Source organism: Epargyreus clarus, unplaced genomic scaffold (assembly GCF_041222505.1).
Source record: "Epargyreus clarus isolate Ecla_fem2 unplaced genomic scaffold, WU_Ecla_fem_2.2 ptg000034l, whole genome shotgun sequence".
Lineage (NCBI taxonomy): Eukaryota > Metazoa > Arthropoda > Insecta > Lepidoptera > Hesperiidae > Epargyreus > Epargyreus clarus.
In genome coordinates this window covers 10,583,176-10,611,008 of record NW_027332239.1, presented here as the reverse complement: position 1 = coordinate 10,611,008, position 27,833 = coordinate 10,583,176, and the positions used below count along the sequence as shown (strand labels likewise).

Below are 27,833 nucleotides of genomic sequence, written 5' to 3'. Positions count from 1 at the left end.
AAGCTAAGTCGAGAATACTTCTTCGACGCAATTTTGGTGGCATAGATATTGAACAGTTTCGGCGTGATGCTGAGGAGGTTGATTGGAGTGTAATACAGAAGGCGAGTAGTGTGAATGAACAAGTGGCTCTTTTTACATCACTTCTCATTCAATTATTGGATAAGCACGCACCTGCTCGACCTGTCCGAGTCAGACACCTACCTGCTCCCTGGCTCACGGAAAGCATTAAAGTACTTATTGCCAATAAAAACAACGCCAAGACCAAGTATAAGTTGAATCCTACTGACGAAAATCGAGAAGTATATAAATCTGTCCGAAATCACTGCAATAAGGTGTGTAGAGATGCACAACGACGCCATATCTACAATTCAGTTCAAAACCAAGACTGTGCTAAAGTGTGGAAATTTCTAAGATCCCTAGGAGTTGGTAAGGCACGCCAAGATTGCCCGTCCAATTTAGATTTAAACCTTCTTAATCAGCATTTTTCCTCTACTTCGTGCATTGATAGCGCAAAAAAACAGTTAACATTGAATTCTCTTTCTAATGTTGCCACTCCTGGATTTCCTGCATTCCAATTTCGTGCCTTCACTGTTCCTGATGTTGAACTGAGCATTAAAAGCATCCACTCGGACTCTGTTGGTTGCGACGGTATTAGTCGTAAGATGATCATTCCTATCATCGACATTATATCTCCTACCCTCACCTACATCCTTAATCAATCCATCTCAACATGTTGTTTTCCTCTCACTTGGAAGGAAGCTCTAGTAATTCCTATCCCGAAAAAGCACAATCCTTCTGATTTCACGGACTATCGACCTATATCCATCCTACCATTCCTATCAAAAGCACTTGAGCGTCTGGTTCACCAACAACTCAGTTCTTTTGTGTCCAAACATAACCTGTTAAATCCCTTCCAATCTGGTTTCCGCCCTGGTCATAGTACGACGACTGCCCTATTGCACATCACTGACGACATCCGGAGAGGTATGGATGGCCAGAGGCTCACGGTGTTAGTTCTCCTGGATTTCAGCAGTGCTTTTAACACCGTGGACCACGACATCCTGCTGGCCATTCTTCTTAGCTCGTTCAACATATCTCCGACAGCGATAGGTTGGTTTCAAAGTTACTTGCATGGGCGCCGGCAACGTATACAGGTCCAGGAAGCGCAGTCTGCTTGGTCTGATGTATCTGCCGGGGTACCGCAAGGTGGCGTGTTGTCTCCTCTTCTATTTTCTCTTTTTATTAACTCTATAAGTCTCAATTTGTCTTCTCTCTACCACCTTTATGCAGATGATCTTCAAGTGTACAAACAAACCGCATTAGGAGACCTGCCTAAGACAATTTGCTCCTTAAATGAAGATCTTGCTCGCATTGTAGGCTGGAGTGAATACCATGGTCTCAAAATCAATCCTAACAAAACGCAGGTTATAATAATAGGCAGTTCCCGCTTATTATCCAAAGTAGATCTGAGTTCGTTACCAGATGTAACTTTTGACGGCGTACGTATTCCATACTCTGATAAAGTTAAGAACCTCGGCATATACTTGGATAAACATCTATCATGGTCTCCTCAAATCGAGGAAGTAAGTAGAAGAATGTTTTCCGTGGTAGGCTCACTTAGAAGACTCCGTAACTTTCTTCCTATTGCTACTAAAATTGCGTTAACTCATTCATTACTCTTTCCTATTCTCGACTATGCTGATGTTTGCTATCTCGACCTCAGTGAAGAGCAACTTAACAAACTTGAGCGTCTCCAAAATTTATGTATTCGTTTCATATTTGGTCTTCGCAAATATGACCACATATCCGAGCATCGTACTAAACTCAAGTGGCTCCCTATCCGACTTCGCCGGAATATGCATATTCTTTCTGCGCTATACTGCGTGCTGTTCAGCCCCATCGCCCCTACCTATCTAAAAGACCGTTTCCAGTACCTGTACCTTGCACATGACCACTGTCTTCGCTCCTCTGTAAATCTCTCTCTCCAAACTCCCGCTCATTCTTCGTCCTTCTACAAAAACTCTTTCTCTACAGTTGCTGTTGGCTTATGGAACAAATTACCCATGGCCATACGTCGTGCTGAATCACTCGATTCATTTAAAAACCAGCTCTTTAAATATTATTCTAAATTATGATTTCCACCTTGTTTTCGTCGTTTTCATATGTACTTTGTCACAGTTTTCTATGTGTGCTTTTTTTATCATTTTCTGTTGCTTGTATTTAATTGTTTCACATATTATTGTTTTAACACTAATGTACTACATGTATCCTGTCCTTCATAACCTATTCCTTCTCTAACTTCGCGCACACTAACCTTCTTCCTCCGCTTGTCTCTCTTTTCTTTTTCATGCATAGGTTGTCTGGAAGAAATCGCTACTTAGCGATAAGACCGCCTATTGCATACTGTTTGACCTGTGTATGTATTTTGCTATTAGTTAAATTCAACTGTAAGTGTGCAATAAAGAGTATTCTATCTATCTATCTATCTAATCTACACTAATATTATAAAGAGGAAAACTTTGTTTGTTTGTTTGTAATGAATAGGCTCAAAAACTACTGGACCAATTTTAAAAATTATTTCACCATTCGAAAGCTACATTATCTACGAGTAACATAGGCTATATTTTATGAATGTATTTGATAAATAGATTTTGAGGCGGTACAAAGTTTGCCGGGTCAGCTAGTTACTTAATACAATTAAGTAGTTATCTTTGTCAATTATGACATAATTAATTACGGAAACGTTATGTGTTTGCCTGAGCTTTGTTTGGCGCGTAAAACAATACAGTACAGCCTATAATGTGAACAAAGATCTATTATTGACCTATGACCTACAAAAAGACAAAACCAAATGCATTACTGCAAGCGGAACTTGCAATTTATTTATATAATGCATCACACCCACTACGACAACACTCCGCTTCTGTGAAGTGACCAAATTAACGCTCTTAGTATGGACATTCCACAATTTCAAAACACTGACAGAATAGAACAGAATGGAGAACATAGAACTAGGGTTTGTAGAGTATGAGATTGCTCGGAATAGTCTCCCTATTTCTTTACTTACTACTACTGTAATAGTGACAGTCCAGTGGCTTGGAAGTCAGCCTCGCAATCGGAGGGTTGGAGGATCAAATCCCATGCACATTGCACGTACCTCTGATTTTTTAAAATTATGTGCGGATTAGAAATGAATTAGACCAAATTTCAATAACAAACTACCAAAGCTAATGAAGTTGTGAAAAATTTGTAATGCGAGTACAATCGACACCGACTTTGTGTTTTTTTTATGATGTAAGAGAAGCAGACTAGCATGCGATTCACTTGATAGTAAGTGGCGTCCGCCGTCCCCGGACATCTGTGATCAACGTCACATAAGATTGGACTCCTACCTGCTGCCGGTCACAAATGCACCGCTACCCCTAGGGACTAAGCTGGAACGCCTCGGAAAAGTATGTCTCTCTTCAGAACACAACAGGGCTTAACACTGTTATTAGGCAGAAATAGTGGCGGTGTGGACTCCGACCATAGAGAGTTCTACCACCTTTCGTGAAACATATCCGGTTGTCTTACACAGACATTGTCACCCGAGGTATAAGCAAACTTGTAATATAATAAGTGTTTACTTGTTGCAATATCGCGCTCAATGTGTGTTGAGTTACAAATGTTACAATAGAAATAACATTGACTTTTAGAAACATACGTATTTAGATTCGTTGACATAGTGGGTACCAATTTAGTGTAATTGTAGCGAAACTAATGACAGGCATATCGTGTTTATGGTCATTTGAATCACGCATTTATCTATGTACTTAGTATGTACTTCTGTGTTATATAGGTCTAATATCATCTGTAGTTTCTTTATGAGTCTACATTGTAAGTTCAGAGTTTGCGAATTAATATATACCATTGCTAGTTATTACCTATACGCTTATCAGATAAATTTCGCCATACTTTACGATAAACACCAATGTATTTCGATAAAAAGTTCAAACCATTTAAGATAACTGAAACGAAAACAAAATTGGGCTTATGCCAAAAATATATCTACTTAAATGCCCACAACTACCTACGCAAAATAGATTTTTTATGACTTCATTTTCCTTAATATTATATGTAAGTTTTGTGCGAATTAATAAAATTGAAATTTCCGTTTTTAATATCAAAATATAAAAATAATTATTCAATTTTTTGACGGTTCGTTCTGGCTAATCTCCGAAAGTAGTCACCATATGATAAGTTTATTTTTTTTTTTAAAAAAAGACTAAACTAAACTTGGATTAAACCGCGCGCACAGCTCGTGATGTCATATTATTGAACTGTTATCGAAGATTTATATAACTTCGATAACTCTCTTCCAAATTTTACCTTTTTCGTTTAAGTGGAAGTAGGTGAAAATTTGTTGCGAGATTCGACCTACTTATATTACGAGCAAGTTAAGGAAAAGTTAAAAGAATTAAGTCCTACATTATCAGCGTTCTATAAAATGTAGGTAAGTAATATCTTATAATCCTATACAGTTTTTTTTGTGAATAAGTCCTAAAATTTTGTTTTCAATAGTGATAATCTCTTCAAAAAAAGCAGGTTTTTCTGTTTACGCCGTTATCTAACGAAATATATTGAGCGCCGACTACAAAACTATATACGAAATCAACACTTACTTCAATTACTTTTTACTTTGTAGTGACATAAAAGTCGGTTGTATTTTTTTGATAATTTTTTCTTCATCCTTTTTTAAGTATTGAACTGTGGCGACTTCCCGCTACCAGTCGGGAGATTCTGATTACGCTATCGATGTTTTCTAAACATCTTGTACATTTATACGATTCCGAACTGAGACTATCGGAGCACGGCCGCTCCTCTGACATGATCACCTAGCCCGCCGGGAGATCTCCCTTTGCCAAGAATTCCATGAAGAATTCATATGTTCTTCGAGGTAAATAGTTATTTCACTATACAACATCCACCTGCGAGTGAAATCCACCAGTCTGTCTCCGAAATGATAACCTGTCGCTTCTTTTTGCTGGTTTTACTTAAATATATGCGTTATCTTTTATAGTTAACGTCGGTTATGGAATTGTTAATGAAATTTCGCATAATGAAAATTCTTATTATTCTGCATCTTCGTTATATATAGGCTAGGGCCTATATAGGTACAGAGGTAGGCCTCTAATTATTCATAGCATCACAAGTTCCTAATGTTGGAATAATGCGTAAACGGCTTTAGTACCTAAACGCGCAAAATTATTAAAATTCTTTGTAGTAAATTCGAATACAACAGCTTTACTATCTACTTTTAATAACAATGGAGACTAATCCATTTGTCAACAAATCAGCATCTATTTGTCTCCCTGAAGTAGCACGGGGTCCCGTTACGGCATTCGACGTGGGAGCCATGACGTGAAACGCCATTGTTAACGGAGGCACTGCGCCGGCGTTTCGAGATCTATTTCTCTGATTGCATACTCCAAGTTGCCAGTCACATGCAGGTTTCTTTTTTTTATAATTTTCCACATATTAGGCATCCGTGTCTTAGAAAACTGCGTCAAAAATGAATGGAATACCTAATAATTTTTATCTAAACATTTTTTTCATATTTTTATCTCTACATATAAAAATATTTGTAACATCAAATTCATTTGCTTAGTGAAGCAACATTTAAAATGTATTATTACACAGCTAAGAGTGGAACTCTATCAAAGTTTCTTTACACATCCTGAACTCTATATTATTATCTTCCTACTCTAATGACAGAACATAGATTTTTAATGTCATTGAAATAAACATATATACGGTCGAATTGAGAAACCTCCTCCTGTTTTCAAATCGGTTAAAGTAATTTCTTCCCTCAGAGACCTACTGTTATAATTCTATGCGTCGCATAAAAAATGTTCTACCGTGCCGTCTTGGCAGTGCGCGCAGGCCCTAAGAGTTACTTGGTATTTTCTAGGCAAGGTAAGATACATGCTGCTTTCACACTTACTATTAGATCTATCTGAACCTCATAGTAAACGGAGGTTAAGACGGTATGGAAATCGTCTCACGATGTATTCCAACAAGAGATTAATCGTTGGCAATGCAAGCGCACGTAATCAGATTCCGAGGCCTGGTAATTTCGTGCTCTGATTTTAATTAACTATGTCTTAATCTACTTTTCAATAACCGCGTTTAAAAAATCGAAAAAACATAGAGCTATTGTAATTTTATTGAAGTTGGTCTTTGATCAAATTATCATCGTAAAATATAGTGATAGTATTTATTGCTAAATCAAATATATCTGTATTTAAAATAGGGCCAAAAAACGAAGAAAGTCCATGCTTTACAAGTAGGTTTTAACGTTTTTAATGCACTCTAATGGTTTTTTAGTCGCGTAGTTATTTGCGATTCAATTCTGACGATATTTTGCGACGTGAATAAGTTCGATGGGTTTTTTTTTAGGTGGAAAAACTGGGCTACCCTTTACGGAGGGAGGAGCAAAAATGCATGGGCTCGTGAAAGGACCTCCTGAAGGGAGGACCAACCCACCAAAAGGTCTCCTTTAAAAGCTTCCACTGTACTTAACGAGCGATTAAACGTTTTCACGTTAACTCTTATTTTGAAACCCTTACAATCAGAATTCTTATTTTAAAATACAAATTTAATTGCAGAGAGAATCAGAGCAAATAACTCCACTTAAGGATGAGATACGCACTTTAGTAGTACGGTTCTCTTGTACCAGTTCTGTTTTAATGAAATCGATAGTTATCGAAAGTGTACAATGGAGCATGGACAGAATTAACAATAAACAAAGACACTTGTACACTTTTCTCGGTCACTTGTTTTGATAAATACACGTAGGTATTTGATCCACATCTCATTTAAGAATCTCAACAATAGGTTAAAAATTCGGCGAGTGTATTCTAATTTTAAAAATATGGCTATGATATTGTATTTTTAAATCATTGTATGGCACCGTTTGCAAAGTGTGGGTGAAAACAAGGTTGTCGACCCTACCGGATCACGGAAGCCATTCAAAAATAATGTCACTATTATTATTTCAATGTTTATTATAGTAAGTCTATCAAATCGTCGGATTTTGAAGTTTCTCTGCTGGACATAGGCCTCCCTTAACTGTCAACACTTCAGCCGATCCTTAGTCTTCTGCACCAAATATACTTATAGTAAGAATCATAACAAAATCTGTGAATTTTAGGTTGACAAGGTTTGAATGTATGTAATCGAATCTCTTCTTTCGTCGTCAATCCGTTACTATTTTACTATCGGACACAGGTCTCCTCTCAGAATATGAAGGGCATAAGCTAGCGTCCACCACGTTGGTACGTTGGTAGACTTTTCTAAATTTACAATATACGCATAACTTTGAAAGATCCTAAGTCAACTCTGGAATTCAACCTCTGACACTTAGATTGAGTGGGCGAATTCCAAGTCACTAGTCTATAATTGCTCCTATTGTCTATTATTTATCAACAATGTCACAAACCATTTAAAATGCCACACCACACAACTAATTTAGCCGAAGCGCTATAAGTAGCCGAATATTTAGGGCCCGAGCCCTTGAATAACACTTGTGGTTCTTCTTTGTATTAATTAGACGTTTTATGGTGACAGCCCTAATGCAGAGGTGGCCCATTTGTGTAATCTGTAGGAGCGATTTTGGCTTCGTCGCCGTTGACGTCACGGAAGCGAAGGGCTATTCGTGTATTCGCCTATTAATAAAATCGAACTTTACTCGTATCGGTAAGTACCTATGATTAAAACAGTCAGGTGTAGACAGAAGACTTCAAAGGAACTCCTAAAAGGTAGAGCGGGAATATTTTTGTAAGAAACATCCAAAAAAATAAAATAAAGGTATTTAATGTCTTTGTAAAGATACTTCATTTACCGAATTTTATATTTTAAGTGGTATATTTACATGTACATTTCAATCTACGCAACGTACCTACATTGTAGCGAAGCAATGTACCTTCAAAATGTATTTGCTTAACTACATATGTACGGAGTAAGTCAATAATTAAATGCACATTGGACTTGAAAACAACAATACTAGGTATTCATGATTTCATCTGACTGTAATAAAATTTGGCTAATTGACCTCTTGGTGAATAACTAACATCTTTGACTTCGTCAAGTAGGTCCAATTAACGCCTGACATCTCGTGCCGATGTTAGTTGTTATGATATAACTAAAGCATTATATTTATGTCACTTTTATTTCATAGATTAGTAAAGATTACTCACTCCTAACAAGAAAATGTACCCAGTTTTGAGAATTGAAATAGTTGCGTAAAAAAGTTTTGCCACGTCTCCGTGCTAAAATGTCGCTAAAATATTTGAAATAATTATTTATTGATTACTTAAATTACGCAGTATTAGTTATTTATTCGTAAATTTTCTCTAAAAATGTTTTTATTTGTCAAGAATTCAAAAAAAGAACTTACTAAAATAAGCCGTTTGTGGCTTCGTTCAATTTCAAGGCGGCGAAGTAGCTTTACTAATCTATGCTTTTATTACAGATGTTTGAAATGAGCGTATCCTTTAAAAGCAAATAATTCCCTTTATTGCATTAGTGTAAGTAGGTACAAATAAGACGATAAGAAGTTGACTTAAAATTCTGAGTAATACATTGCCAGCTTAGCAGTATCCCCTGGAGACCGTAATCTCGTATAGAAAGCGATATGAATGTTTGCAAAACGAAAGTCGAGCAATTTAGTAAATATCGAAAGTTACATAATCAAGGCACGGATCTCCCGCCAAACGGAGTTGTTGCTGCGAAGTGGCCGCAGTCGTCCAATCAGAGCCGTTCGCGCCCTACGCTCGCGCGCGCGCCTTTATCAAAATCGTGATAATGTGTCCCGAGCGGTGGTGTTTAATAAACAATAAAAATATTACTTAAAGCCGACCGTTATCGACGGCCAAGCCACAACACACGCAACCTCCGCGCCGCGAGCACATCCTCCGTGCGTTGCAAAAACAAATAGAATTAACACAAAACGACAAATACTGCAGCGGGCCGGTTTAGTTCCCTCGCCTTGTTTCGACTTGGAGACGAAAAATAAAGCAAATTTAACCGTCTGGCGTATGTACCCACCGTAGGGCTATGAAATTCAGTTACGAGTAAGGAACTCAACATTGCAAATTGGAATAACAACATTCGCATGCGATTACATTTCGCGCGCCCGTGGTTTCTCACTTAGCTGAGCTTAGTTCATGTACAGTAATGATTGAAAGTGATAGTTGTGTGAAAAGTGACAGTAATAAACCCCAGTAACCTATATAATACGAGTTCGCTACCGCATAAGAACTTTTTGCCGTAAGTATTTCAAACATCCAGTTATAACTTCAAGTGTAACCGTCAAGGACTGTAGTTAATATATACGGTTTGTTTCGGCAAAATGTTAACCTTGACTTTATAATCTTTATTTCATATTTCGTAAGTGGATAAGCTATTCAATGATCATTGTAATATATCTAGATACGTTAGTAACGTGATTTTTAATGCAGTGAACATTAAGATTGTACATAATCTGTTTTTTGTTGTGAATGTGGATCTCGCTAAAGCTTGTGATTAAATTATGTAAAAGGAAATAATGTTATTGATGAATTATGAAAACGCATGTTTATTTTATCTAATTTTGACATAATGAGCATGATCGGAATGTAGAGCTACTTAGTATTGTTTGAAAATAAGTCTTTAGGTAGAACTGCCTTATTTAAATTTTGTCATAGTATCTCATATATGGAATTTTATTAATATATAGAGTGACAGATTTAATGCAAGTGATTCTTATGAGTAGTTGTGATCAAAATATTTATCAATAATATGAATATATCATATCTGTAATTTTAAAATTCCCGCTACTTTTTTAGCTCGTTACGAGGATTTAAACGATACTGAAGTTTAAAAACTTATTTTAAAATATTTATCTGTGAATCTTGTTTGTGGGTGAACCATTACTTACCCGTCAGAATTGTTTCGTTGAAATTCAAATATCGTTTTAAATGTACAGTTTTGGATAAAGTTTCAAATATACATCGAAATAGTGTTTAAATTAGCATAGTAAGTGCCTAACTTCCTTTCAAAAAAGATACAACAAAATAACGAGCGTTTTAGCGATATTTGAAGGTTTTAATTTTTTTTTATAAAACCTTATCATAATAATGGCTGTTTTTATTGGCTTGTAACAAATGTAGAAACCGCCTCCATGTAGGTATAGGTATGTGTCAACAGTTTCAACAGATAAATATATTTTTTGCACACAAATTACAGTACTTTGTTTTTGTTATCGTTTGTGATAGTATTAAACATAGGTACTTAACTTATTTTGTTTCTGAATTTACGATTTTATATTTCTTTGTTGATATTCGCATGAAATAATTTTATTTAAACTTTTCCTTGCCGACTTGTTTATCGTATGTATAATTTACGTAATACACAGATACAGTATTATCCATCACGATTAAGTTGCAATGCCGTATTCAATTATTACTATTCACTTTAGGTACATCTGAAGTCTAAAACTGCTTTTAGGAAAATAGGTGTCTGGTTGGTTTACAGCAGTTGAATTAGGTATTTCACCAACATAAGACTCGTATCTCTCTATTATTGCCTATGAACTGAATGAATATTGTAGATTGTAGAGTGTACCTATAACCGTGTGCCACATCTTTACTCTTTACTAATATTATAAATCCGAATGTAACTCTGTCTGTCTGTCTGTATGTCTGTCTGTTTGGTTGTTTTTTCATCACGCCTAAACCACTGAACCGATTTTAATGAAATTTTATACAAAGATAGTCTAAGACCCGAGAAAGGACATAGGATAGTTATTATCCCGGAAATCCCACGGGAACTAGGGATGGCGATCTAAGATCGATTAATCGGAGAATCGATCTTTTGGATCCATAACATCGATTATTTTAATCGATATTAGTAAGGATTGAATCGTAAACTACGCATTTGATCAAGTGATGGTCTTTAGCAAAGTTGAAGGTACGAGTTTTCAGTTTTATGTATGTTAGTATGTTATATTATTTCTTTTAAACGCGGGCGAAGCCGCGGGCAAAAACTAGTATTTCTATAAAAACAAAACTTTCTACTACTTCCACTTGCAATTAAAATTCGCATGGCATTTCTGTCGTAAATCGACACTAGGACACGGACGGAAGACTTGGCGTGTGTGACAGTTTGATAATGTTCCGTGAATAATTTGATCATTAATGATCAATCTTCGGAAAATTAATAATAGTTAAAGTTGATAACTAGTGAGTACCTACTGTAAGTAAAATATGTTACTAATAACTAAATATAATGCACTTTATTAGAGTAAACAAGTATTAGGATTCTTTTCGACTAGTACTCGCCTAGTGCTCAAAATTCGACTTTTATTGATAACACCACAAAGAAAATCGTTTAATAAACCAAACAACGTACGTTACTATTGTTGAATCTTCTATAGTTGAATGGTGGTAGAGCGAGTGCGGTTCGATTAGAGGTAAGACGGCCACACCCATATCTAATGTGAAGCAGTGAAGTATTTGGATAAAGATCTACAGCTTACTTACAAAGACCATCTTAGGAGGAGAGGAGACCAGGTTAGGAGTGGCTACGTACCTGTGAACGGCTTCAGGTAGACCATAGATAGTATAAAATGTCATTGAGGTAGACGCTATCCTTTATGCAAGGCTTCTTTGTAAAACAAAAGCCATATTACATTGTTATTTATAATCCGAGCACACTACCTGCATAAATATAACAAGACAAGGCACTTTTTTACTCTCATTTTCTACGAAATCGGAAAAAACAACAAACTTAGCCGCAGTTATTGCTTCTAGGAATCGCTTATTCTCTTAAACTTGCCGTCTCTTTTCTTTAATTCATATAACCTGCTTTTATTAGACCAATGCCGACACTAATTAAGTAAAGTACTTTAAGACTTTAACTTTACTACTATTAAAATAATAAAACTACAACTTTTATCATTCCCGCGCAAAATACAACTCGAACGTCAAGAGCGTTTCTTTCCTTTTTTATGCTAACTCCTACAATCGTACCAGCCAGTGACTATATAAATGAGAATTATTATTATAAAAATAAAACAAATAACATACAATAATAAATTAAAATAATACTATCTAATCATAATATAATTTGAATAGATTTCCAATACTTTATTTTATTATTTTTTACGAAAGAGAAATATAAAATTGATCGCTGAGTCGTGACACCAAACGGTATACGAATTCATATTCATCATATCAGCTGATCGCGTGCTCGGAAATATATCCTACATGTTTAAGCGATGTTCCGATATAGTACGATGGGTCCCGTTACTGGGTATACGGTTCGACAATTTAATCGGACGCATTGTTTGTGAAGTGGGAAAAATTCATACGATTTTTTTTTATAATTTCATTGTTCATATGGATGGAAGAAAAATTATGTATTATATAGAGTTGCCCAGTAACTCTCAATGTAGAGTTGTACTTAAAAAGTTACAGCAACACTCCACATTATACAAAATTTTGTATAAGACAGGAAATATCTTTTGATCACTAATGTAATCCTATTATTTACTGAGGAGGAGTTTTGTTATTGGGCAAGAAAAAATCTACAAAACTCGCTATAATTATGTAAAACTCGCGCAAAATCAACAGAAAGGCGAAATTTTTAGTTATTCTTCACCGTCAACGCGAGTTATTTAAGACATTTTTAGAAAATTTTTCACGGTTACACGTGTGTTACTTAATTTCGTTGTAAAACTACTTGATATAAGCGCTATTTCGTTGAATAAGTTATAACATGAAACAACGACTTGCATCGTTGTCATAAATATTGTCATAACGCGTACGTGAGTCGCGTGCTGGCGTGAAGTTCCGATTGTACGACGCGTACCGTTACCGGTCACTAGGGTGCACGGCAGTGTGCCTGCCAAGTTCCGACTTAAGCCACACTGAGTATGACATACACACAAAAAAAAATATTATGAGACAGTGGGCCAGCCAAGTCCCAAACTAAGGCACACTGAGTATGACACACAAAACATTATTATACGTATTGCGAATCGTAAGTGTAGCCTTTTTTCCAAACTTTTTGCATACGCTACTGTAATAATTGAATAATATGCTGCATTGAATTTAATCCCTTTTTATATACATTGGTTTAAGAGAGTAATTGTGAACATTCTTTCAATTAACTTTTTCATTGGTATTTTATTAATAACTTTTGGTATTTTATGGTAGGTAGGACAAAAGTTCCCGTTAAAGTAATGAAACACTAGACTAAAATATTCATACAAATACCAAGTAACAAGAAGAACTAAAACAAACCATATAATTATAAAGCAATTCACTTTCCATGTCATTAGGACTTTGTCTTTATTTCCATGTTTTAACTTCGATACGCTAGAAATATTTCTATCTTACCTATCTGCTATTGTCTTCCTGAAAATATGATTATCTGTCATAATCTATAATCACAAGTGTATTTTTTGTTGAATGCAATAGAAAACCACTTCCATTTAATGGATTGCGTTTGCTGCGATCTTATCGTGTATAGAGAAAAGTTGCACGCGAATGACGTCATACTACTATTTTATTACTATACGAGCTGTACCAGCGACTTCGTTCAGAATGTAACGTCAATTATACATCGCCAAAATTATACATCGCCATCGGCAAAATTTATATTTATTATTTTTTTGTGGAAACCAGCAAGCGTAAATTAATTTAATATATTATTTTAATAATTTATCATTTTGGAGTTAATTAAAGCATTTATTTATAGTTAATTGAATTTGAAGGAGATTCAATAAAAAAGTTATAATAATTGTGTATAGAAAAAATAGTTTTCTTTCCAACAAAGAAAAAGTATTTGTGCAATGCATCGTTAACTCATATAATAACAAACAAACAGAAAGATGTAACTAGCGGTATCATAATACACGAGGAAGTAATCGTGTCGTACGGTACAGTTGTATGAGTAGAGTCGCGTGTGCGGAAATTATGTCGTCAAACCATTACGGTCCCACTGCTGGGCACAGGGGCCCTACCACCATCTTTTAAAAACAATCATAGTTCAGGAAAGTTTTATGTCAATGTTGCATTATTGCGTCAACATTATCTTGTTTCTTACCACGACCTCCTTAAAATAGTTTTGTTTTAGTCCTGTCGAGCTATTTAAACTTAAACCCTTATTCATTTTTCGCTTATTGATTGTATAAAACCAACGGAAATTGTCATATTTTGTTTAAAAAAAATAAATTTCCTGCAAAAAAATAATGAGTAATTTCGACCGACATCAAACAAAACTGTTTATTGTAATATAATAAAAACAATCCTATTATAAAGAGGTCGTGGTACGAAATTTCAATGTATGATTAAACTAATATTGTTTAAGAGATGGTAGTAAGTCCCCAGGTCTTGACTCAGGTGTTTAGGTCATAGTCTATCACACTGGTCAAGAGATTGGTAGACTTGTTATATCTTACAGACATAGATTAGTAAAGATACTTCGCCGCCTTTAAATTGAATGAAGCCACAAACGGCTAATTATAGTAAGTTCTTTTTTTGAATTCTTGACAAATAAAAACATTTTTAGAGAAAATTTACGAATAAATAACTAATACTGCGTAATTTACATAATGAATAAATAATTTATAATAATAATTTCAAATATTTTAGGGACATTTTAGCACGGAGACGTGGCAAAACTTTTTACGCAACTATTTCAATTCTCAAAACTAAAATAAAATGTACCCACATTTACTTGTTAGGAGTGAGTAATCTTTACTAATCTATGCTTACAGATTAAAAAAGAAAACTCAAGCGAGTAGGTTTCCTCACAACATTTTCTTCACCATTAAAGTGAGTGGTAATTAATTTTTAATACGATCATAATTTCGAAAAATAAGACGTGTTTATATGGTAATATGTAACAACTATTAAATTAAAAATATATGGGTGCGATTTATAATGTGGAATAAAACCAATAATAACATAAAAAATGTATTGGATACATCAACTTTCTCGTAATATTTATTTTACGATTTACGAGGAGATATCCAAAAGTTTACGAACTTTCTCCATGTCACTTTTAATTTAGATGTAGCCCAATGGCAAGGATATGATACTTTCTTATTGATAAACCTACTTTTTTGAGCCTGAGTAGGTAGGAAATAATTAAATGTATTTCACTCACTTAAGAAAGATTATATGTACTTTTAAACGAAGACTATTATATGTAGATGTAATTGCAAGTGATAAATATATGGACAGTTTATATTCTATAGGAAGTCATGATAAATAAGAGAATTATAAGAATTCGTTGAAAGGGTTTCTGGAAATTTAATTTAATTTTTTGTCTTCTCGGAAAATAATTTCTTTTCATACTTGTATGTTGGACGTAGGTAGGTAGATGAGGATACTCAGTTTTTGTCGTCAAAATTACAGCTCAATCGGTTGGGATTAACTGATTTCAAATTCAGTTGCAAGATTTAAACCTCTCATGCAAACGGACTAACATCATCATCAACCAGACATCAACCCATTATTGTCCCATTGCTGGGCACGGGTCTCCTCTCAGAATGAGAAGGATTAGGCCATAGTCTATCGCGCTGGTAGACTTCACATACCTTTGAGATTTTTTTTACAAATCTCTCAGGTATGCAGGTTTCCTCACGATGTTTTCCTTCACCGTTTTAGTAAATGATAATTAATTTCCAATACGCACATAACTTTGAAAAATCAGAGGTGCGTGTCTGGGAATTGAACCTTGGACTCCTCACTCGAGAGGCCGAGTATCTTAACCACTAGGCTAACACTGCTGTGATACGGACTAACAAAGAATGGTAAATACAAGCCTATAATTAAAATACTCAAGTAGAATTTGTTCATCAAAAACTTTAACTATAGTCTGATTCATAATTAGGTGTCCAAAATGTAAATAAAGGTGTTGACCTATCAAGAAAATCAGATTCAAATGGTAGTTTCTTATTTTTGACAATATTAAATTAATACAACGGTAATAATATAATAATCTAAATAAATTAAGATCAATTCACATTTTCAAATATTTATATTACCTCTATTTCGTTCCATACAGTAATAATAATAAAAACAAGGTTTATGGTAGAAAATTAAAATGTGATAATGGTAACACAACCGGAACCCATAACATTTCTTGTGCCGTCATTTTTAAGTTTCGTAGCTGATGTTATTCATTTTCATGACTGTAATCGAACTCAAATGTATTATCATTTTCATAGCGCGTTTGTAAAAATGTGAATAATTGTAAAGTTTTCGTTTTTTGTTGAGTTTGTGAAAGTTTTTATTTCTTGTTAATTTTGACAGTGACATTTGTTTGTTTACATTTTGGACACCTAATTATGAATCAGACTATAGGTAGTCATAAATAATATCAAACACAATAACCTATCGTTATATCTTCATAACTACATTTTGTAATACTGACGCATTACGCCATACCACAGTGCTATTATCTATACAGATACTTATAGTGTGGCCGTACGGTTGTTATTGTTAGGAAACCTTATGACAGTTGTACCTAATTGACGTGTTTCAATGTAAATACACCTGTCTGTTTGTCTAAGTACTAGGTTTAGTCAGGATGTACTATCATAACTACTGTTATTAACATTAATGCCTGTCGATTAACTCGGGTAGAGTCTTTTACTTCGTAAATCTATATTAAAAATGGCAGAGATAAAACATTCGGTATTACTTTCTATTTTGCGTATCAACCGGTTTTCTTGTTTATTTTTTTTTGTAACTATTGACAAGTTTTAGTGTTATCAATGAAAAATGCTAGAATTATGCAAATTCATAGGTTTTCCTTTACTGTTCAATAATTACTATGGTAAATGGTTGAATATCGCCTATTGAGAGAAGATAAGTATGCTTACCTGAAATATTAGGTTTAAAGAAATTTATTCTCATAAAGACAGTTGTCACTTTCACTTAAAAACCTAAATATTTGTTGTAGTTACTTAGATAATCATTAGTTTTTCGACATCCTTCAGGTAAAACTCGAGGTTTCGGTCAACTACATAACAATTTATAATAAAGGAATAGTGTATCTAAAGTAATAATTTAAATTATATTAAGTAGTGTGATGATACGCCTGACCGTTTTTGAAATATTTCGTCTTTGAATCGTCTATTACTGAAAAATATAAAATATAACTACGTATTACCTATATTTGAACATATAAGAAGCGTTAGACAAAGGGTAAACCCAACGGATTCCACTTGTCCACACAATTCTGCAGTATTTATATTTGACGTAGGTATTCTACATGGCCATTGATATCTGCGGTGTTTATGATATGGACTAGGTTTAACATAAACTTGTGCCAGTAACCGCGTAATAATGTACACACATTATCTTCACGCTATGGATTTTAGTCGTATGCTCTTAGGCTGCCTATTTGTTACTATCACTTGAACAATTGATTGTCGTCAACCTATTATACTTCGCTGCTCAATTCTCGCGATTAATATTAACATATGTAGTACTGTTTCAGTTCTACGGCCATTTACACGATGAGTTTAAAAAAAATAACGGTAATATTAATCTGAAAACAGATAAAAAACACTAATAAATAGGTTTTACTTTGATATACATCACATTTCGTCCTTAGTGACAGGTTGACATATATAGCTTCATAAATTCTGTTTTCGTGTCGCGGCCTCAACACGCAAAAAAGTAATAGTGCTTTAAACATGGGGAAGAAACACGGAAGATACCTAGATACTGATGGATATGCATTGAGAAAGATTCGCAAGCTGACAAAAAATAGTAATTATAACTGATACACACTTGGTAAGTGTTCAAGAGTTTTGAGGAATGGAAGGAATGTTGAAGTCTTATCTTTCAAAACGATGCGAACAATACATTGGGATTGTTACCTTCACGAAATACGAATTCTTATTTTTTCTGTATCGACTATTTATGGTGCGAGCAGTACATATGGGGACTGCTACCTCCATGGTAAAACCTTAATGGTTTATTGGTCGTATACAGTAATGTGATGCGAATGATATAATAGGATCATTGCCTTCACAAATCTGTACTAGGATTACTGAAATCGAATAAAATGTCAAAACAATCGGAAAAAATGCTGCATCCTGCACCTGTCCGGTACCTGGTACTAATGACAGTCAATGTTCAACTGTAGAGGAATCTCCTCTTGATTATGGCACATTGCCCTTATTAAACAATTCACCTACTGAACATTGGAATCTATAATTGGAAAAGGGCTTCATAGTGTCATACCTAACAAACTCATAAAGCGTACTTTATGCCATGCAGATTTTTTGATGTCAGATAAATCTGACACTAGTTAACATTAAGGAAGCACATATAACGCCTCTAGGCTAATATGTGATTCCCATTATATCGATACAAAGATGCGGGGCGTTATTTCTTACTTCCACTTTAAATAATAAATTTAAAGGACTTTAAACGACACCAAAAGGCATTCTTTCCTATTTGGTGAAGCCTTATCCTGTCTTAGAAGTAACTAAGGTAGAAAAATAGTACCGGAGGTTCATCTGACGGCGGAGACGACATCACCATCGCATCGACAGGACTTTCACGCAAAGAGACTGCATATAGGTTTCAATCTCAGCTATGTCCCTTGCAGGACGCAAAAAAGGATTTTTTTGCCTTAGCCCCGCACTAGGTTCAGGGGAACCATGCCATGAACAGGCATGAACAAATATACAAATACCTAGATCCAAAACGTCAATTTGGGTTCATCCTTTGGATATGTGCTTGGCCAGGAACCGAACCTGGGACCTTCTGCGCATCAGACCGGTAACCATTTTGCCAATCGGGTCGTCATGATCCATCTTAGATAAAATCACAATAAATAATTTATTAGATAAAGACGCGATGTCTCCATGTCGCCGAGTAGATGGTGACTCTGTTGTTTCGATTACATTTTTAATTAATCATAAACCTAATGACGACCTTAGGTTTATTTTAAGTTTGAAAACACTCAACTAATTTATTTAATGCATTACATTTCAAAAGTAAACATACCTGTGAACATATTAAATCCTAACAATAAGTCTTAATTGGTTTAAATACGAATAATGATAGAACTTCACATACAGGTAAGTTCGTTTTATCAATAATTACTGTCCACTGCTGGGTTGCTGGTCGAGCTACAACCCCTAGGCTAGGCTATCACTGCCGTGAGGAGCTATATGGAGCATTTTTTTTTATAATATAGGAGTAGCAGACGAGCATGCAGTCCACCTGATGGTAAGTGGCTACTGCCGCCCATGGACATCTGTAATCAACCCCAGATAGGATTACATATTCTTACTTGAGGTCGGCCACAGATGCGCCGCTACCTCTAAGGACTAAGCTGGAACGCCTCGGAAAAGTATGTCTCCCTTACCACACCCTTCAAAACGGAACACAGCAGCGCCTAACACTACTGTTTTAGGCAGAAATAGGTGTGGCGGTGGTGCCGCCGGAGTCGAACCACAAAGGGTTCTACCACCTTCAATTCGTAGAGAGCTACTAAATAATGGTTAATGTGACTTCCAAAAGTAAAGTCATACTGCTGTGCCTTAAACTCAAAGTTAATGCATCTAAACAGACGCATAGACACTATTGTTGGCAGATTTCTAGACAAAAGTCGAACAAGTCCCGCTCGTTTGTCGCTCAAACTACAAATGGTGTGGTAAGGGTGACATACTTTTCGGAGGCGTTTTAACTTAGTCCTCAAGGGTAGCGGCGCATCTCTGGCCGACCTCAGCTAGAAATATTTAATGCTATCTGGTGTTGATCACAGTGTCTGTCAATAGGCGGCAGTAGCCACATACCATCAGGTGGACTGCATGGCCGTCTGCTACTCATATATTATAAAAAATATATATTAATTATGATTACTGCATCCATAGACCTTATTAGAATTTAGTGGTAATATGGTATTTACATATATTTTTTTGGTACTAGGTGAAAATGTTCGGGCGCTGGGTGGTGTTGAGTTTGGTTCTATTGCATCTAGTCCTATGTAACGAAGAAAAAACTGGAGACTCACCCAATGTATATGAGTAAGTATTCGTTAATATCAGCAACATTTTATTTACCAAATTATATTTATGTACTACTCATATCAGAATTAATAAGAACTCTTCGTACTTAGTTCGATTTTGGAGGTACCACCATCATATCTATTTCTGTCTTATAACAGGTCCTAATGACATACAAGAATGAAATATATACGAGGAATTCCAACTAACTCCTCAAGGCTTAACGCATAATCATGTATCTCCTTTAACAGACTCTTTAAACCAGAACACAGCAGCACTTAACACTGTTGTTATACGGCATAAATACGTGTGTCCATGCATTCAAAGTAGAACAATGAAGAGCTCCACCATCTTTAAACGTGATAATTTATTTCGACCCTTCTCTTCCACAGACCATCATGGGTGTTCAAATGTGTGGTCGACGAGGGTTGCCAGCGGTCCAACAGTCCGCAACCAGCAACGAATGCATCAGGGCTGGTGTTCGAGAGCCTGGAGGTGTGCCGGACGGTGTGTGGCCGTTTCGGTGGTCTCTGGCCGAGACCGGTGACGGCAGCCCTAAGCACGCAAACTGTGCAGATACATCCTAATTATTTAAGGTCAGTTTTAGAGTTTATTCAGATTAATTTATATCAAAAATAGTTTTTAAGAATAAGCTTTTTAGTCACGTCATTGTATCGTATTTTTCTCAGAGAACCCGTTCGAATCCGAAGGGGTGCATATTTTTTTTGGATTGGATTACATTCAAAATGACATCACTGATCTAATCGTGCATTCTCATCCAAATAAATTTGGCAAATAAGGGTACATAGTGATAATGATTCTTGATAGATAGATGTTAAAATAGGATTTAAGATAATTATTTAACGTAACCTTTTTATGGGTTAATAATTACATAAATACAAAAAAATAATAGTTTTTGTACGCTTATATTGACTGGTAATATTTAATTTCCACATGTTCATAAGATACTAAGAGCACTTTCTTATTCGTATGTGGCCTCAACTTGTGTAGAATTTTAATATTGTAGGTCAGTCAATGTGACAGTGAGACTACGTTAACAAGTGTTTGTTGACAGGAAGAACAATAGGCAGCTTGTTCCAATAATTGAACTATTTTCTTTTAATTTACTTATTTTATTTTATTTTACAAAATCCTAAGCCTTATAAATCGTAACAATCCAAGAACAATTTGAAACCCGTAAATTTAAAACGTGTGCGTAGTTTTGGATAGCTTGATAAACGAGACCAAATTGACTAAGTGACTTAACAATCTATATAGTCTGATTCATAATTAGGTGTCCAAAATGTAAACAAAGGTGACCTAATTGACCTATCAAGAAAATACGTTTCAAATGGTAGTTTCTTATTTTTGACAATATTAAAGTAATACAACAATAATAAAATAAAACTCTAAATAAATTAAGATTAATTCACATTTTATAATTAGTACATACATATATATTATATTACCTCAATTTCTTTTCATACAGTAATAATAATAAAAAACAAGGTTAAAGGTAGAAAATTAAAATGTGATAATGGTAACATTCTGAATCCGTAACATTTCTTGTGTCGTCATTTTTAAGTTTCGTAGCTAATATTATTCATTTTCGTGATTGAGATCGAACTCTAATGGTTTCTCGTTTTCATAGCGCGTTTGTTAAATTGTGTATAGTTAAGTTTTCGTTTTTTGTTGAATTTGTTAGTTTTTATTTCTTGTTAATTTTAACAGTGACATTTCTTTGTTTACATTTTGGACACCTCATTATGAATCAGACTATAGTTGAATATCTTTGAGACACAGTCACGAAATGACATTGGGACTTAGGACGTGCAACACCATATTCAACGTTTTTTCACGCTCTTTAAACTAGAACAACAACTATGTCACTCGTTATAATCCTGATTATACATTCGTGACCAGAACAACTGTATAAAGTTATCTAGAATGAATTACTGAGAAAATGTTATATAGTTACCATAGTATATATCAACAGTGATAACTGCACAAATTTTTCTACGCATATCAATAATTATTATTTATCGTTTTTAGGGTACACTTACCGATACATGTCGATTCAACTGAAAACTGTAAATTCTTTATGTACAAACATTATTATTTAACTCTTTAGTGTTCCGTATCCAAAAACGACAGTTTGAAAAACGGTACCCTTTTAATCAGCCTCGGTTGTCTGTGTATCTGTCAGTTTCTCCGTCAGTCATAAGTCTCTATCTTTGAACCGTAATAGATAAATCCTTGAATTTTTTAGTATTACTAACGAGCTTTCGCTCGTAGCTTCATAATCCTTACTTCCTTACTAATCCTTACTTCCTTACTAATATTATAAATCCGAAAGTAACTCTGTCTGTCTGTCTGGTTGTCTCTTCTTCACGCCTAAACCACTGAACCGATTTTAATAAAATTTTGTACAAAGATAGTCTGAGACAGCGGGCACTAGGGATGGCGATGGGATGATCTAAGATCGATTTATCGGAGAATCGATCTTTTGGACCCAAATCATCGATTATTTTAATCGATATTAGTAAGGATTGAATCCTAAACTATGCATTTGATCAAGTGATGATCTTTAGCAAAGTTGAAGGTACGAATTTACAGTTTTATGTATGTTAGTATGTTATATTATTTTCTTTTAAACGCGGGCGAAGCCGTGGGCAAGAACTAGTATTTAATAAAGTAGTTTTTTCTTAAGTCCTGAATAACCTAATGTCAAGGTTTAGTCAAAAAACATACAGACGCACAAAAAGGTACTTCATTGTTTTTTATTAAGTTTTGGTACCATCTAATCATTGTTGATCTAGTAGTGTAGTATTATCAAGCAGTGATGGCGGATAGAAGTTTGATTTCTCAATCCAGGGGATCAATCTCAAACGTGGTAAGGTTTGAATCCTCTGATTTTTCTATGTTGTCCAAGGGATCTGCAATTGACGGGCGGTGGACTGTAACCTAAACATTTTGAGAGGAGTCTCTTGCCCCAGAGTGGGACGATAACGGGTTACATAATATAGACTAAGCTAATAGACTAACCTCATAGTAAATGTGAGTTTTTATCCACTATATCTCCCATGTAGGTAACTTTCGTTATAAATTGTATTTAATTGAAATGGTATTAACAATTAAATATTAGCGTGTCGGTTAATATATTGTTATGGTCCGCGAACAATCACTTTCACGCAGGTTTAAATACGGTAATAAACGTTACGGTAGTACGCGGCTTGTACTACCGTAATATTTATTAAACCAGAAGTGTTTTTGTCTGATTCGGCTCTAAAAAGTGTCGTGTATACTGCATAACTACACGAAAAGATATACTTAAATGTATTGTTAAAGTTTAGTGAAGAATAAATAAGAGCAAATTATTTGTATTTCCACATTTGGGTTCCTTCCAAAATTTAATAAAACCAGATGCTTATTAGTAGACCTCCACTGACCGTCCGTCTGTCGCAGGACTTTATCTCTGTAAACGTAACGGATATGAATTTAGACACTTAAATTAAAAAAAACAGTGTATTTCTATAGTCGCTCTGATAACACATATTAGAAATTAAAAAAAGGAGTCCCTGAATGAATAAGTGTTCCTATTTTTCGGCGGTTTATTCGTTGAACTGTAATAGGTAGATAGGTAGATTAAACTGCCACAACACAAGTACTTCTTTAGCTGCTTATCACAACACGTCAATAAATATCCAAAATAATTAAAAATGAAAATAACTCGGCACGGAACCCGCTTGCAAATTCGACTCGCACTTACCCAATTATTTATTTATATTCGCTGCGTATGCATATAATACAGTACGTATGTTCATATCTTTACTAGGAAAACATGATACATGATACTTTATTTATACACGTGCGCCCATCGATGCACCTAGGTCTTATTTTATTGCAACCTACACAACACATTCATAGGTACACATTTTTATTTATTTATTTATTAATACAAAGTCCATTTATATACCTATATATTGCTAATTGGTAAATAAGAATGTATATGTAATATTGGTTATAGAATTGTAAGAAAAAGGGAAAGTAATATAAGCTGCAAAACAATTTTATAACTAAGAATAGACGCTGTTTACGAAAATTAAGTTTGCTTTTATGTATACAGATATATGATGAATAAATCTTTCTTTAGGGTCCCGTAGGCAAAGGGTAAAAACGGAGCCCTATTACTAAAACTTCGCTGTCTGTCCGTTTGTCCGTCTTTCCATTTGTCACAGGGCTCTATCTTTCGAACCGTAATAGATAGACACTTGAAATCTATAATCTATACAGAGTATGTATAAAGATGGACGCTATAACAACAAATACTAAAAATATATAAAAAAGTTGAAAATAAATGGGGTTACCATACAAGAAACCACTATTTCGTTTTTCGTTTTATCTATTGAACCGTAATAGGTAGGCAGTTCAAATTTTTACTATGTATTTACTTCAGTGGCTGCTATAATAACAAATAATAGAAATTATAAAATAATAAAAATGTAGGTGTTACGGAACCCTCCGGGTGCGGGTTCGACTTGCACTTGCATTATCTAACCTATCCGAGTGCCTAGTAAAGCGCAGAAGCAACAAGTGTGCCTTGACACGGAGCAGGCTAATTACAGGAATCACGTGTTGAAGACACATCAGATATGCACGTCCTAGTTCGGCAGTATCAATTTAACATGTGTAGAACTGTGTGCCTGTGTACGTGGCTATCAGAGCGAGGGACATTTATCTGATGACTGCGAAAAAGTAGGGTTAGATTTGAGCGTGCCCGGATGTACTCTTTACTTTCTGGCAGTTATTTTTTTATAATATAGGAGTAGCAGACGAGCATGCAGTCCACCTGATGGTAAGTGGCTACTGCCGCCCATGGACATCTGTAATCAATCCCAGATAGGATTAGATATTCCTACCTGAGGTCGGCCACAGATGTATCGCTACCCCTGAGGACTAAGCTGGAACGCCTCGGAAAAGTCTGTCTCCCTTACCACACCCTTCAAAACGGAACACAGCAGCGCCTAACACTGCTGTTATTAGGTAGAAATAGGTGTGGTGGTGGTGGTGCCGGAGTCGAACCACAAAGGGTTATACCATCTTCAAACGGCTATCACCGCAGTGGCGTTGATAGCCTAGTGGTTAAGAAACTCGGTGTCTCGTACTCGAACTCGAACTCGGATCAAGGGATCCGAGTTCAAATCCTAGACAGGCACAGATTTTTCAAGGTTGTGTGCGTATTAGAAATTCATTATCACTTGCTTATGATGAAGGGAAATATCATGCGGAAACCTGTATATCTGAGAAATCTTAAAAAAGTTTTTAAAGGTATGTGAAGCCTACCAATTCGCACTTAGCCAGCGCGGTGGATTATGGCTTATTCCTCCTTATTCTGAGAGGAGACTCTTGCCCAGTAGTGGGACAGTAATGGATTGAAGATGGTGGTGACTCTTTATATTCTTCTAGCGCACGTTATTCATATTCAATCTGTTCAATGTTTTGCTTACCAAAGATCAGTAATTAAGGAAGTACGCATAAGTCAAAGTGTGTTTTGATGTTTATTTAAAAATCAATTTGTATTTATCAAACAGGTCAAGTGTAGGTTAAGTACTCACAAAGATAACAGTTATGGAACTAATAAAAGTTTCCATTATGGAGATAACACTGTATTCCGTACATGACAACATAATTTGTTTCACATATTACACTCATATAAAAATACAACCGACTAGTATCATTACAAGTAAAATATTGTTGACAACCCATTTGGTAACCTACTGGTCTCCTGTCAGAGAGAGGGTTTTAGGTACTCGTATGTTGCGCTGGAATTCACGTGATCGGCATAAGAACTCACACTTCACACATTTTTAGGAATTTTTCAGGAGTGCTGGTTTCCTCTCGACGTTTTTCTTTGCCATTTAAGCAAGTGATAATTAATTTCTAATACGCACACAACTTGAAATAGCAGAGGTTGAGAACGGTTCTAAGGATTCAAACCCTTGATTGAGAGGCCAAGTTTCAACCACTAGGCTATAACCGTATTTTTAAAGTTTTAATTAATTCAAGTTGATTCAGTACATACATCGTTGAAGATGACCAATAACGTAACTTGGATGATGTTATAGCCATTTTTAATACTATAAAACCTCCTCCTTTTTGAAGTAATTTAAAAATACCTTTATGATTTCAAGAAACGCACAGCTCGGAAGCGGCAATTATATGAATATGACTAATTATAAAATAGCAGTACGGCCGGCAGGTTTGCTATTTATAACTAAATGTCGGCAACTACCCGACTACTTATATGATAGCTGTGATAATCTACGAACAGGTTCCACTTGCGTTAAAGCCTTAACTAATCAGTTACACTAATTGTATGACCTGCCTGCTTTTTCACAGTTTCGCGCATTTATACGCGTGAGTATCTTTGTTTTTTGTTCACAAGGGGGAAACCTTCAAAAGGTACCCGATGCCGTGGGAGCGACACAGGGTTATGTGGGACACTTACCGCACTAAAATCCCCCAGTGGCCGTCCTTGGCGCTCCGTAGAGGACTCCGGGATCTCCAAGTCAAAAATATAATAGTACTGAGAGTTCTGTAATAATTGCCCAAGTGCGAGTTGAACTCGCACACGAGGGTTTCGTACCACCAAATTTTTATATTTTTTCATATTTTTTAGTATTTGTTTTTGTAGCAGAAGTAAATGTATTATGAAAATTGTAGCTGACTAACTATTATCTATGGTTCAATAGGTATAGCGAAGAACGCTAGAAATAGCGCTTTCTTGTATGGCGACCCACATTTATTTTCAATTATCTATTACGGTTCAAGAAATAGAGCCCTGTGATAGATGGACAGACGGGCAGATGGACAGACACACAGCAGAGGATAAGTAATAGGGTTTACCATTTACGTACGGAACCCTAAAAAATAAGTAGTGGGAAGTCTACCAAATCTTTTCTATGCACTTGGCTGGCGTGAAGAATTATCCTCGTTGATTAATCTCTTCTAATTTTTGATGAAGACAATAGCTTCAAAAACTGTTTTTTGCTTCGCATAAGCACGACTTGACCCTGTTTGAATGTTGCGGGAATTATTTTATTGTTGTCTATACTTCATTGAAACGAAGATCCTGTTGCAGTTGCACAAAGAATTTCCATCGTTTTGTATAAGTTTTTGTCGTATAAAGAGGATGCGTGGCAACCTCTGTAAATGAATCACAGTCCAAATTATAATACCACCTAAACAAAGATATTAGTGTAAATATAGACTCAATTTAAAAGTCTGAATGGTGACATTAGTATTTTTTCAATACTGGATTAATCCTTATGTATATACTAAAATCTGTCTTGTAAAATATGCTTTCAAATAACTAAAACCCCATCGAAATTGGATCGGCAGTTTTTGAGAAAATCGCTGGCACACATACATACCTTATTTTCGAAGTCGGAAAGAAAATGGCAATTAATTTCTATTATCACGTATCTATGACTTCAAACTAGCATTGTACTAACTCTAAAAGTCCAATGTACTTATACGACCAAATTTCGTATTACGACGCAACTACATCTCACAACTACAAAATACAGTTGCAACATTTACGATGGCTAAGAGGAATGACGTTTGTTCTTACGTATTCGTGACGATGGTCTCGCTGTAAAGATACAACGCAGGTGTCTCCGACGCGTCTGTCTATTCTGAGCAAACTCTCATTGCGTCAGAGCGAACGATGACATTGTCGTCGACAATTTATTGGACGAGAAACGAA

General features: G+C 35.3%; 1 protein-coding gene across 2 annotated transcripts in view; it reads left to right on the top strand.

Moving 5' to 3' along the window:
- Hexo2 (beta-hexosaminidase 2) overlaps positions 1-27,833 on the top strand; it is a 51,510-nt gene that overhangs the window by 12,320 nt on the left and 11,357 nt on the right. The window contains exons 1-3 of one of the 2 annotated variants that reach the window (XM_073091092.1): positions 8,788-9,309; positions 19,989-20,086; positions 20,458-20,661. In XM_073091092.1, the coding sequence (XP_072947193.1) occupies positions 19,995-20,086; positions 20,458-20,661 (296 nt within the window). In that variant the 5' untranslated portion in view covers positions 8,788-9,309; positions 19,989-19,994. Of the gene's footprint in view, positions 1-8,787; positions 9,310-19,988; positions 20,087-20,457; positions 20,662-27,833 lie in introns of those variants that run through there. The other variant, XM_073091091.1, reaches the window with a different exon arrangement.